Genomic DNA, 14,313 nt, shown 5'->3' with positions numbered 1-14,313 from the left:
GGCCTCATAATAAAAACTATGTCTATACTTTTTGAATTTGTTTTTCAAATAATCACAAAAAAATTCCAAATTTTTCTTTCCAAAGAATGGAATTTAGCAATATAAACACACACACAAAAATCAAATCTCTATAATATTATCATGTTTTATAATTTTTATGGTATAAATTCTATGCTTAAGTCAGAAAGAACATTTTAAAAGCGAAGATCAGACGTCTGAGAAAGATAATTACTTAGACGTTCTCCATAAACTAAGACGGGATCCTTTCTGCAGTCACTCAAACCTACACACTGCAGTCCAGAATGTATCTCTTGGAAGCATGTAGCAGAGTTGAGGAAAGACAGAGTAAAATGAAGATCAGATCTGCTCATCTAACTGCACCGACTTAATAATCTCTCTGAGATCCAGCTTCTTGGTGGAGCTTCAGCAATTAAATGAGAAACTGAAGGCCCAGTATTGTTTAACATCTACTGCAAATTACCTAGAGCAATCCAGAAGAAATCTCAGCTCCAGATGTGCATAGTGAAAATCAGGCAAAAGAAAAATCTTAAAATGCAAATATACTTCACAAAACAATTTTACTAACCTTCCCATATTGCAAAATGTAATTTAAAAATGTAATTCTTTTAAAAATTGCTGTCCTTTCTTAGAAAAATATATTGGCTAGTTTTCTTTCACTCGAGTTTCAGTTTAAAGACAATTTTTCAAAAAGGATATTTGACAAGAAATATCTTAAAATTGGAATTATGTATTTTAAAGTAATTGTAAGTGTCTGCTTTTAAAAGCCACAGTATTTGATTATTAAATAGAAATTCTTCATGTATTCAGGGATTTAAGAAACATGTGGCTTTAGGAACAGATTTACTTTTTCAAGTTCACAAAATAAACTGGTATCAAGTAACAAAAAATGTGATCAGTTTTCACAGTTATTGACCTTTCCATTATCCTGTAATACACATTAGAATGACCCGCTAGACAGCCCCCCAGATAAACTAGGCTTTAAAGTGGCTAATCAGTCACATTTGGCTGGGGACATACCAGCATCCCCTCTCAAAACACCAGTGTTCCTCAGTACGGGACTGGATTTGTTTTCCAACTCTTAACAGGATCATTGAGAGGGAACAGAAGGAATATTAGAAAGGCAGACCTGGACCAAATCCAGAGGCAAGCACCCTCACAGCCATGCACTGGAAACTTGCCAAGGAGCAGGGTTTCCACAAATGAGCAGAGTTCCTTCCGTATCACCAATGCTTAAAACCCAAGAACATTTTTGTCACAGTTAATATCACTGATTTATAATAAGACAAACATAAGGGCAGATAGAGGCACCGTATTTCTTTATGCTGATGCCATCTAATACATGGCAAAGTTTCAGATAGATGACTATGAAGAATTATCACTTTTGTTTCAGGTACCGAGATGTAGTACACAGGTGATAGTAATTTTGGTCATCAAATGCAGTACTAACTCCTTAAGCCAAAAATAATTATTGGTTATTGTACCATGTTTAAACAAAATGGTTTGCATAGTTGGGGCAAGTTGGGGCCTTTTCTTCATAGCAAATGGATCTTTAAACTATGGTGAAAGGTATTTGCGTTAAGTTTTCTATTAATATGGTACAACTCAAACATTTCCTATTAAATAAAATAAAATAGAACAAAATGATTTGTAAGTTTCACTAAAAATTTAAATCTTCAAATAAGAACTGGAATCTTTAATATTATTTATCAGATAAATTTAATTGTGAAGTTTTATATATATATATATTTATAAAATTGATTTGTTTCTTTTTCCACATTTATAATTGTGCAGAACCTAAATTTTTCTTTCACATTAATTAAAATATTAGCATTATCTTGTGCTTTACAGAAAAAAAATGGACTGTTGCTATTGAAATCTTTAAATAATTTTTACAATTGGACTCGACCTTACTTTTCCAGTGACGGTTAATGTCTACTAGGTAAAAACTTCCTCTTCTATCTGATTAGCTCATTACAGAAACGATTCTGTTTATCCAGTAAGACTTCATTTCTCCAAAGGATGGTGGTACCTCTTTGTATCACTTTTGTGGTTCTCATAGATGGAAATCTTAAGATTTTCTAATTGAGTGCTCTCCTGAGAAATGACAGCGGGGTCTGGATGGTGGGGCCCTAAGAGAATGTTGTGTTTGCTAATAGACCTAAGCCAGCAGAAGCTCCACGTGTTGGTTCTGAATTCACTTTACAGCGTTATCTGCCCTGCGGATAATAACTAAGTGCTGGGGAGGAAACACTTTATATCTGTCCTAATCCATTGCATGCATTCAGCAGTTCAAACACGGGTGAAACCTGTAAGAGCTCAGCTTTTATGTTTATGTCAAAAGAGGAGATATTAAATAAATATTTAAAGGGTTTCTAAAAAAAACAAAACAAACAACCAAACAAAACAACAGGTCTCCTTGTACATACAGCCTTGTGTCCTGATGCACTCCATGGCAGCCTCAGGCTTGTCCCAGCTTGCTTTGGATACACCTTTCTTATAGTCCGTATAGTTTTGATGCAATATTAAATTTAAGCCAACACAACTAAATTATTATTTCAGGTTATATTGAATACTGATAATTTCAATTGTACATGTTTTCTTTTATTTCTTGGAAACTCAGTATGTAATTTCTAATTATAATGGGTCTCAATTTAGAATTGCCATTTAAAAAAAATCCAAAGAATCATATGTACTTAAATAAATGTTCAGAATCATAACTTAGTTTTGTTTCTTCTGTTTGTTTTGAGACAGGATTTCACCATGAAGCTCTGACTGGCCTTGAACTGACTATGTAGACTGAGCTGTGCTTGAATTTGGAAATACAACTGCCTCTGTCTTCAGAGCCCTGGGATTAAAGAGGGACACCACGACTCTTGGTTTCTGAAATCTAAATAGTTTTAGATTATTATTTATTCTTTTAAAAGTCTTCTAAGTTTTTTGGGGGGAGAAATAAATGTGCTTGACATATACCAGGGGCAGCCTGTTACTTTGTGGGAAACATTTAAGTCTAACAATGAAAGATTGTTTTGTTAGGATGATCCTTCCTTTGTGAGCAAAACTACAATAGTAATGTTGCTTAAAAAAACGCAGGTTCGAGATTTAGAAAATGTCAAGTTTGAATATTAGACTAACACAAAGTTATTAACATAACAGCAAGCTATCTATTTGCTTTTCCTAGGTTCCCCTTTCCATTGTATAAAGCAGATAGGACAAGGTCACCTACTTCATCAAGCAAGCTAATATAGGGGAAACACAAGGATGAGTACCCAGAGTAGCTAATGGAAATGTATTTAGTTAGAACAATTATTAGCTATAGTCATCTCTAAACTAACCACTCATTGCAAATAGTTAAATGATGTTGCCACCCCAGCAGTACAAGAAATACATAAAAGTCATTTTCACAGTGTATATTATGTTTGTAAGTTAATAGTAAAATTAAGTCCTATAACTGCATAACCATATAACTTCATATATATATATATGTACATATATATAATATATGAACCTAGATTGGAAACAATGGTACACATGATTTTATTTTAAATAAAAAATAATGGCCTATAGTTAATCACATAATGCTACTTAATAGAAAATTGTTTTAAAATAAAAGGCTTACTGAAAATATATGCTATTACTGTCCAAAAACAAATATGAACAACTCAATTGCTATATCGTCATAGTTCAAACTTTACTTCAGACCCCTTCTACAGTATGATCCACCACTCCAGCATGACTAATCAGAAGAGCACCCATTTTTCTTCTTCACTCCAGAAAACCATGACATCATTGGCAAATGTAAGTAATTAAGGAGATGAAACAGTGCTGTCACATTAAAAATCCCCTTATTTATAAGTGACAATTCTAAATATGTGTGCTATATTTGCTAAGACTTTGAGAATAGAGCTCATCATTTTAAGCTCTTGTTCCTTCTATTTTTGTGCTAATCAAAGGCTCAGAGGATCCAGGTTAAGAAACAGGAGGAGTCATATCTCTTAGAATCCCCACTGACATTCCTTCAGTCTTTCCTGTGGAAAGCCCACTTGGCTGATGGCCTCTTGAAAACCTCACAGTTCACTGCGAAACTTCCATCCATGCTAGCAAATGTGTTAAATGTTACAAATAAAATTTACTAACAATGCCTAGTATCACCAATATCTGTTGCATACCAGCAGGGAAGATACACTATAGGTAGTCATCGTGTTTAGTAGTGACTTTTAGATAGAATGAATTGGGCGAGTGGCATAAAAGATTTGAATAGTCATTATTGCATAAAATATCTAATAACTAAAAATTCAAAGAATTTTAATAGCAAATATTACTTACGTTCACAAGTGTCCCCTTTTTGCTGATAGCCTGCTTTGCAGATACATTTTCCAATGGGTACTAACCACTCTCCTTCTGCACTGCAATGCATCCTGGGTGAATTTTCTGCCTCTTCCTCGGCACTGCTGACACATGTCCCACGGACCTCAACTAAGGAGGAAAATTCTGAACCAGTCACTGTATCTGGAAAGACAGCTAAGTTCTCAATAATGGACCAGCACTTCTTGTAGTATACTTTGACAGAAACCAATGCTATGCAAGCCCCTACATCCTGAAAGGCAAGATAGAATCCCTTTTTGGACAAAGGTCCAATCTCTCTCACCTCAGTGTTCAGCTTCATCTTTCTTTCACCAAGGTCACCTTGTGTAAAACTTTCATCTGCAGCAATGGTGTCTATTTTAACGTAAAGGTTTTCTCGTATATTCCTGCCGGTGTCGTAGTCTGTTTCATAATAGTACAAATTAAAGGTTTCCTTGCAAGTTCCCAGGACTCCGGGAAGACTATTACAATCCCTCAAGGTGAATTTCAATTCTACAAAAATCCTTTGTGCGTTGCCTTTAGAAATCCAGTTAGTCCGAAGCCAGTTGTTCTGGTTGGGCTCCATGACCTGGCACACCTGGTATGTTCTTATTGGTGTGTAGTTCTCATCCAAACCACTAATTTCTTCCCACTGTAAATTTTTTGAAAAAGAGGGAAAAGGGGGTTCATCAGTCTTTCAGTTAAAAAAAAAAGATACATTGTATTTTCCAAATAAGATGAATAAACACGGAGCCCCAAGTATGGATCCCTGGAAGTCAGCGATGGTCGAGTTCCAACTCTGCAGTACCTTGGTGAGCATCGCCGATGTTTCAACACACAAAGAACATTTCATTTTGTTTTAAATCTGCTATGAGAGCACTAATATCTCTTTTTCATGTTTTGAAGTCTGCAGTCTCTAGTGAGACTACAACATGCTAAGGCTAATGATTATTAAAATTACCCCTCAAAGCGCACAGATGCAGAGGAGAAGGACTGATAACTCAATTGACATTCTAAGTGGCAGTAGCATTCTCAAATTCAGAGACGCCTGCAAGCATTTAGAACAAGATTCCAAACGTACCGAAATGTAGAAACACTGAACAATGTGCTGCAATTCACAGTGTGCGCATATTTTGCAATTTTTGTTTTTGAAAATGAGATGTAAGTAAGAAACATTTAAATCTTTTACAGAGGTACTTATTTTTTTCCAGCATCATTTTAAAATTGTACATAAAACCATATATAATTATCAAGTGGTTCTGAAAGGAAAATTCACTCGTACAAACAAATTGTTTTCAGCGGACAGCCAAAGATGCATGGCAAATTAGCAAGCTATGCATGAATGGTTTTAAAACGCCCATTTATCTTGTGATGCAATACATTCTACAAGTGAATTGATTTATACTCATTCACAAAAACATGGGGCAGATAGTTCAGCAACAAATTTAAAGATGACCAAGTCATGTTTATTATTTACTGCTCATAGCAAACAAGGTCCACATGTCCAAGAGTTTTAAAGGCTTCAGCAATAATTATTCACACCAATATTTATTCTTATCCTCTCTTACTAGGATTGAAAATTTTCCCAACTCACAGTATGATATCTGAATAATGAAACTGTTATAGATTTACACTCCTTTCCTCACTTAGAAATACTAGGTACAAAATATTGTGTATTTTAAGTCTGAAGCCTCCCGGCATCTGATTATCTAATCTATTAACTCAAAGAATGTAGATGAAAACCATGCAAAATACACATTTGGAAATGATTTTCATTTGTAAAACCTGATCAAAGTATCCATTAATTCAAACCCACTTCATCAACTTACTGTGTATTTCTAAAATCATTTTTATAAAATTAACAAAAATGATGAAAAATACGGCAAATCAGAAATGTCTCAAGTAGGAGAGAGCTATGTAGTATTTAGTACATTTTTATTTTAACAGCTTAATGCTGCCAAAGGTCCTCAAACAGGGAAGAATTGATTTTCATGCTATGCTTCTTGGCACAGTTTTTTCACTGCATAGCACTGTGCATAGTTTCCATTTATTTCCTGAGTTATCTGCTTATAGTCTGCTTGTATGTAACTAAGAAATTATCTCAAATTCCTCCAGTGGTAGATAGATTTATGTCTCCTAAGCTGACTGAAGTTATTAAAAGACAGAAAAGAACAGTTATGCTGTCTACCAAAGCACCCAAGTTAAATGTGCTCTCTGACCATCCCTCAGCTTGGCAATATCAAGACTGATTATTCGAAGGACTAATCTCAAGTATTCACTCATTTAATTTTGAGAGCAATTACATTATTACAGATATGAGAGATCAATGCTGTTGCCCATGAAATAGTGTATTTTCAAGAAATCCATGACAGGAAACTCTCACTATTTGATATTTATGTCATGGTTTCATTGCACAGCTTTTCAGATTCAAAGCGTTCAACAAATGACACACTACTGGGATAGATGTCTCAATTCACATTGGATTTTATAAATATTGTGCAATATTTTTTATAAAATTATAAAAATATTTTCTCCTTGCTCAGCAAAAATATTGCTTTATTTAAGAACATGTGAATAAATCTGTCATATAAGGAAAATGCTTGGGATAATATTTTTTTCACATATTATTGATTCTTAGACACAACACACACACACACACACACACACACACACACACACACACACACACACGGTTAAAGTTTAACTCAAGATTCTCTGGATTGATAAACTGCTCATTTGAGTCCAAGATAACAGTGACAGTCATAATTCATCATGTTGTGGATTACATGGATGAAGTACTGCAATCATTTATCAGTTTACTTCTTCTCAGAGATAAAAACCATCTTCTGAATCTATTTACTTTAATTGATGGATTGTAGAAAATGGGCTGCATCTGTCATTGGCAAGAAAGGTATTTATTTATTTTTAACCACAAACCTCTTTCTACAATAATATCTTCTAGTGAAAAAAGGAATTCACACCCAAGGAAGTACCTCAAATTCATTCGACTTTTGGATTATGTTGGTAAATTATCTGTCACTTTACCATAACATCCTATGACCAATACAGATAATTACAATATGATCTCAGGGAAAATTTCTCAGACTTTAATGTAACAGAAACTCTGAATATTTTAAGCATGCTTAAAATTTCTCATTTTTGTATTAAACTGGACGTTCTCCCAGTGATTTTTCAGCTAATGTTATACTGATTCTATTATTTTGTTTCTGGACTTTCATTTTTATTGTAAAATCAGTTGAAAGTGTTTATATCTTCATTGATATTCTGTACCCCCATTAGCCCCAGATTTCCTTGTGTGTTAAAGAAAAACTTCTTTCTCATAGTCCACTGGCTTTATCAGAATTGAACAATTTGTTCTAGCTCATCATCAGAAATAACTCATAAAGATGATGTTGAACTACATTTAAGTAAGACATCTGTATGAATATATTAAAAATGGTTAAAAATTAAGGTTCTACGTCAGTTTAGACAGACTTATTTAATGTTAAGTCCTGCTCACTCCAGCTGGATTTTGCTGTAATGTGGATACATTCCTGTCATTAGTTTTGGTTAATAACTGCAGATAGTACAACACAAATATTAAGAAACTAATATTTTATGGCAAATCTTATGTCTCAATATTCTCTTATAGGTTTTTTTTGTTACGCACTGGAGTCTACTTTGGACAATGTCAAGGTTATTTTTAGAAGATGAAAACAGGTTTCATACTGTTTTAAAGAATTACACAGATTCTACCTGGCGATTATGACACAGGAGCATAAGGCAACTGCAGAGGCTTAAGTGAGTTAGGGAAAAGAATAGCTCCTGTAATTAGTAAGCATTTAGAACCTGAATGCACAGGCATGATTGATACGACTCACAGAAAAAAAAAAAAAAAAACCCTCAAAGACTCTGGGCTTGGATTAGTTTCCCACTTCTCAAAGTTCAAAGTATGCGTTCTCTACTTTGAGAATCCAGTATCTCAAGTAGAAAATAAAACACTGAACAAATAATATTAACTTTTCAGCATTTTAAATGTGTGGGGGTGACTAGCTCCTCTGGGGGAAGGTTTCTTGTCTTCCTCTGAACAGATGCGATCATACTGTATGAGGTCTGTACTTACCCCACTGGGTGGAGAGGAAATCCATTCCAATTCTGTTTGTTGTGCTTTCGAGTCCAGTAACAGTACTGAAAAAGAAAAGGTTTATTTCCAATGTTACCAAAAAATTAAACACATTTCTAAACACCTCACGATAATCTATTTGTTTTTTATAAAATCGCTACTTGATGGCTTAAGCCATTTATATGAATGATTTGAGCAGTGAACAGCCAAATAATATAGGCATAGTAAACATTCTGGAGGGGGGAATATATTAAATTATACATGCACTTGACAGCCTCTAATTAAAATATAAAAGCAAATTTTCAGTGAAACACTAACACAAAAATGAGTGTAGAAAGCTAAAATCAGGTACAGTGGATGTGCAATAATAACACCCAATAGCTTTGGAAGTCAGTGAGTTCTCTACTTCAAGACACAAACCTACTAAGGTATAACCCCTTCACTACTATTCAGCCAGGTTCTACTTTTCAATATTCTACAAGCACTATTTCCTATCATTTCTCGACAACTGGAGTTTAATGTTTAAAGGGGAAAAACCCTCATAGCAATTTGTTTTCAATCAATATGAATACAGAAATGTTAAATCCATGTTAAGCAATGTTACCATGAGAAACAAGTCTCTGTTATCTACAAGTTGTGCTTTTGAACTAGTCAAGCTTCTATGCATATATATATATGTATATATATATATATGAAATTTTAAATTGGATACATTTCAACGTAGTCACTATTCTCTAAGTGGCTTAATCTCCAAGCTGACTTCTACAAGCAATTGTATTCCATCTTTAGACTACCAAAAACATATTTAATATTTATGAAAATTGTGATTAAAGTATTATTTGTATTAATGGAATAATTCATTAGAATGTTACCTGTAATAACCCATTATGCTTTCAGTTGCTTATGATGTTGCTCTAAGATAATTACTCTTATCAAATACTTACCGACCGAATTGATTTTAGAGTTACATGGCTTGGGTGTTTTAAAACAATATACCTGACTCTCAGAATCATCACAAATGACCCACTGGTACAGAAATCATCGTGAATATTCTTTACATATGCTTAATATCACCTCAAGGAAACTGTTCACATTTTGACTTGAAAATATGTACTCATATAAACTTCTTAATATTGAAACATTTCCAGACTCCGATTTTAAAATGTGTGTGCTTTGTAAGGTAAAGAAAACGACAATGTTAGGAGGCCAAAGATGAGTAGACTTTAACTCTGTCTCTTCACCAGGAGTTAAAGTTCTCCCCAGTAAAAGAAAACAGATACAAAGACATGAGGTTGGTTTTAGTGTAGTACATTTGAAATTGTCAGGGAAGGGGGATCGACTCCCTTTCAATTAAAAATACAAATCACTTACAAAATTTCAATTTCTGTTCTAACTTGGAACACTAATAAGTCGTTGGAATAGTGTATTTACAAGCACAGTAATTGTGAAAGGATTGTTTTACCTTGAGGAGGATGAAGGCTAAGGAAACAAATTCAAGTCACAGAACTCTCTTTTGGAATTTATTGTGGGGGATGGGGAGCTTTTATATTGACAACACCCAGTGGATTGTAAACCTATGTGACCTTCTGGGGTTAGTTTTAAGAATGAAATAAACCCTGCTATTATCCTTTCCTGCTACTCCTTTACCCCTCAGCTACCTGCTGGCTGGCAAGTTAGCAGAGAAATTGGCAAATCAAGAGGAAGTGGAAGGTGGCCACCGAGCTGGTGATGCTTTCCGAGGCTCTGGAATGCTGAATGCAATCGCCCCGAGAGCGTCTTCCTTTTCGACTCCAGCACCGAGCCTGCCTTGCCGCGCGCCCCGGAGATGGCGCAGGGCAACTGGCCGCTATTAGGGGTCCAGGGCCGCGGCAAATGCCGCGAGCCGGGTGGCTCCGGTGCTGCCCGAGCATCGGGGCGGGGCGGGGCGGGGCGGGGCAGCCAGACGGCTGCGCCCGCCAACCTAGCGTCCATTACACTTCCAGACCTGGGACTCCAGGGAGCGGGTGGCGCCCAGCCTGGGCTGGAGTCGCCAGGAACAGACGGGCTTTCGGGAAGCGCCTCCTCTGAGGGCGCAGCGGCGGTCGTACTGTCGGGATAGAAAGCAGCAGCGGCAATTAGCCTCTAGGCTCCCGGGCCACTCCAGTGGCGCTAGGGAACCGGGAAAGGGGACCCGGGAGGTCAGTCACCACCCTAGCTGCCCTAGAGGCCGCGCACCTGCTCACGGCGCTGCCGGCCAAGCTCTTTGGTTGCCGTGATGCCGCGGGCCACCTCCGGGTAGCAGCGCTCAGGGAACGCCACCGCCTGATTGCGCGCCCGAGCGCCCCGAGCGTCGCCACCGAGAAGTCGGGCGCGTTCCCACCACCTGCCTCTTAAACATCTCGTCTGCATCTAAAGAACTCGGGCTCCGAGAATCAGAACCCTCTCCACGTAGCACCGGAGGAGGAGAGCAAGAGAGGCCTGCTGGCTGCAGGCACCTCTCCCCCTAGTGATGCAGTTATTTATAGCTCAAACTCCTGCTGGAGTCTGCCAGAGCTCGCGCGCGCCGCTTCGCCATGCGGGGCAAACTTTTCCTCAGATCCCGCTATTCCGGAGGAATCAGGACAAGGTGGCAGGGTGTCTGTTTCTGGTCGCCAAAGTCAAGAGGCTTGAAATGTGTTTGGTGTTTGCTGTGTGTGTGTGTGTGTGTGTGTGTGTGTGTGTGTGTGTGTGTGTAGCAGACGCTGGTCCACCTGCATACATAACCATCAGCTCAGAGGCACGTTTTTCTCTGAATGGATTCAGCGTCAACACAGACTGCAGATGTGCAAAGGGGTCAGAAGGTCAGGCTGTTCCAAAGTAGGATACTGCACCGGGTTGGGGACGTTGAGTGACCGAAGAAGGGTGGACGAAGAGAATAAAAAAGAACCGCGTGAAATCCTAAGTTTTATGAATAAAAGAATCGAGGACCAATGTGCCCCCCCCCTTGGTACTGCCATGACCTAAATCTAACAGATCTCTCTTCCTCCACACCCCCGAACAGGCTTCTAAAGTATCCAAGAAATCCACCTTGGAAACGCAAGCGTGTCAGATGAGGTACCGGTATTGTGACACCGCTTTAGCAGCAAGACACTTCCTTTGACAGGATTTATTTTTCCCCAGCTCCAACTACAGGCACCGAAAGGTATTTTACCTTTTGCCAATGGTTCAAAGGAGACGCAGGGAAAAATACCCACGTACAGGCGTATCCTGTGGTCAAAAGAAGCCTCCCCTGGCGTACCAGAACTCGTCCCCAGTGGCCAGGACTGGCTACTCGGACTCCCAGAGTACCGGACCTGGGCCAAGTGACTGGAGACTTCTTACTCTGTGGCCTCTCAGTGCAGACTGCTGGCTGCGGCCAGTCCTCCGGGCGGCGGGTCGAGCTCCGGCCCCGCGCGCGCTGCCTCCCCTCGCGGCCGCATTGTTTCGAGCGGCAGCCGAGCGCCCACCGCAGGCCCGCGCCGCTGCCGCCGACGCCGTCGCCGCCGCCGCAGTGAGCGAGTCGGCAGGAGCCCGAGCGCTCGCAAGCTACCGAAGTCACGGTCCCTCCGGGGAGGCTGGGGGCGACGCGGAGCTCCACTCCCCAGGTTTCGAACCAACTCTCCCTGTGGCGTCCACCGCAGGCCGACAGCAAGAGAAGGACCAGACGCGGCGGTTGGAGCCGAAGACCCGAGACGCCGGATGCAAAGGAGCTCGCTCGCCCGTCAGCCTCGCCACCACGGCCCCCCCGGCTGCCCCGGCTGCAGAGCGCGCGCCCGTCCCTGGCCACCCCTTGGAGCTCGGGGCCCCGACTAGTCCCGGCTGGTCGCCGCCGGTCGCTCGGAACTGAGGGCGGGGAGGGGGCGGGGGTCGAGGGAGGGTCGCCCGGCGCCGGAGGCGCGGCGGCCAGCGCCGCGGACCCGTCGGCTCGTGCAGGTAGACAGCGAAATAAATAAGTCAGAACAAACTTTGCTTTCCTCTGGCCTTACCTTCCTTCGCAGCCTGCGCCTCCCCCGTGTGTGCAAAGCCAAGCAGCCAGATGTAACACAAAATAATCCACGAAGGGTACCGAGTTTGAACAACCATGGTGCATGAGCAGGTTTGATTTTTTTTTTTAGGCTGCAGTTGGGTCGCAGCTCTTTAGATGCTGTTTGCTCCGAAGTGGGTTATTATTGTTATTATTGCGCTCCTCTCATCGATCCCTTTCTGGGTCCCAGGCCGGCTGCTCCTCGTTTGATTTCTCTTTCCCCCCTCCGGTTCGTTCGCACCGTGTTTGCTGCCTGCAAGTCTCCGACTGCAGACCGGCCGCTTGCTCCACACTCCAATAATATCAATTAGGGGGGGAGGGGGCGGGGCTCCGAACCCAGAGCCTCCGCCACTCCGACTGAGTGGCAGACGCAGCCCGCCTGCCAGGCGGCGATTCCCAGGGCCTGGGGGGCGGGTCCCTACGAAGTGGCCGCCTCTAGCTTGGAGGCGGGGTCCTGAGCAGGAACCAATCAGCGCCGAGCGGAGTCGGGTTGCGAGTCCAGGATTCCCTCCCAGATCGGTTGCCGGGAAAGTGGGGATTGAGCCGCTTTAGGCCAGCGGCGTGCAGTCGGGAGCACTTAGCTTTTAGCTACTGCAGCTTCACTGAGCTGGATAAACCCGAGAATAACTCTCCCGACTTCCACTCCTGTATATAGCAGTGCTGCTCAACGTCTTCTAAGAAGGCAGAGGCGAAGCAACCTTCCTTCAACTACCAATCACCGACCTCAACCCGAACAGTGAAATTGAGCTATGCTTTTAGAACGCCTTTACTTTTTTGTTGTTAGCTACCTCTGCGGGTCGCATAACTTAGGTTTTCTGCATTTTTTTTTTTTTTTTGCAAAGTTTGAACTCCTGTTCTGTAACTCGAGACACACTTTTAGCTACGACTCCCCTCAAACTCTTGAGGTATAAAATGAATCAAAAGTATTTTCCCCCCCAAACAATGCTTGCCAGAGTTTGTAACAACCTATGACAAAAGAAACAAGGAAAGTGGGGCTGGAGAAAGGAAGTCTTTTGTTTTATGCTCTTCTCTTGCTCTATCTTCAGTTTCTCCCCCGAGCAAGTAGGACCTTAGAAAATGTTTCCTGTCGATTTTTTTTATATGCTTCTCATTTTCTGCGGACCTTCGTAAATTGCCCCACTTGAATTGTTTTCCATTTCACTGTGTAAATAATTTTCAGTTTTAAAGAAAGCCGCCAGGTACTAAATTCTCATAGTCATTCCTTCTACTTGGGCAAACATTTACTATTTTCTGTAGTTAGTCCATAATTATTCTGTAATTATCTTTCTTTAAAAAAAAAAGCTAAGAATAAAAATGTAACCAACATTTCCACTTGAATTCATCCAACCCGAGCTTCAAGGATAAGTGCGTAGAGAAATCTGTTTTCTATTAGGCAGTCTTGCACACTTACAAAGCAAGAGGTGGTTGGCATTGTAAAATGAAAACCTTAAAAATGTAATGGCCAAATCATCTATGTCAAGGTAGATAAGTACGTCATATTTTAAGATGATTTTGCCTCTTTATTGTTCTATATTTCTTTCTTAAGGAAAGAAAAATGAAAAAAAAAAAAACCATTCATCCTTTCAACCATTCATCAGCCTTTATTCCTGATGGACAAAAAGTTCAACCTCGGACTTACTGATTGACCTCTGAAAATGTGTGCTGGGTCCTCTCTGACATGTGCACTAGGGATATTGTAAATAGCAAGAGATAAGGGCCCCCAGACACTGCTCTTTTTATGGTTTTCTTCTGTTGTTTGACTTGCTTAATATAATTACACCAAAAAAGGAAATGAACTTTTGCTTCA

At 40.1% G+C, this 14,313-nt stretch overlaps 1 protein-coding gene across 10 annotated transcripts in view; it reads right to left on the bottom strand.

Moving 5' to 3' along the window:
- The window catches only part of Epha7 (Eph receptor A7), a 153,414-nt gene extending 140,515 nt beyond the window's left edge, over window positions 1-12,899 (bottom strand). For 6 of the 10 annotated variants that reach the window (XM_063287118.1, XM_006237963.5, XM_039109224.2 and 3 more), the window contains exons 1-3: window positions 12,469-12,860; window positions 8,486-8,550; window positions 4,345-5,014 (exon numbers count right to left, since the gene is read on the bottom strand). In XM_063287118.1, the coding sequence (XP_063143188.1) occupies window positions 4,345-5,014; window positions 8,486-8,550; window positions 12,469-12,565 (832 nt within the window). In that variant the 5' untranslated portion in view covers window positions 12,566-12,860. Of the gene's footprint in view, window positions 1-4,344; window positions 5,015-8,485; window positions 8,551-11,654; window positions 11,778-12,468 lie in introns of those variants that run through there. The other 4 variants (XM_006237964.5, XM_006237962.5, NM_134331.2 and 1 more) reach the window with 4 other exon arrangements.
- Window positions 12,900-14,313: the final 1,414 nt, after the last annotated feature.

This window comes from Rattus norvegicus, chromosome 5 (genome assembly GCF_036323735.1).
Source record: "Rattus norvegicus strain BN/NHsdMcwi chromosome 5, GRCr8, whole genome shotgun sequence".
NCBI lineage: Eukaryota > Metazoa > Chordata > Mammalia > Rodentia > Muridae > Rattus > Rattus norvegicus.
This window is presented reverse-complemented; position numbering and strand designations above follow the sequence as displayed.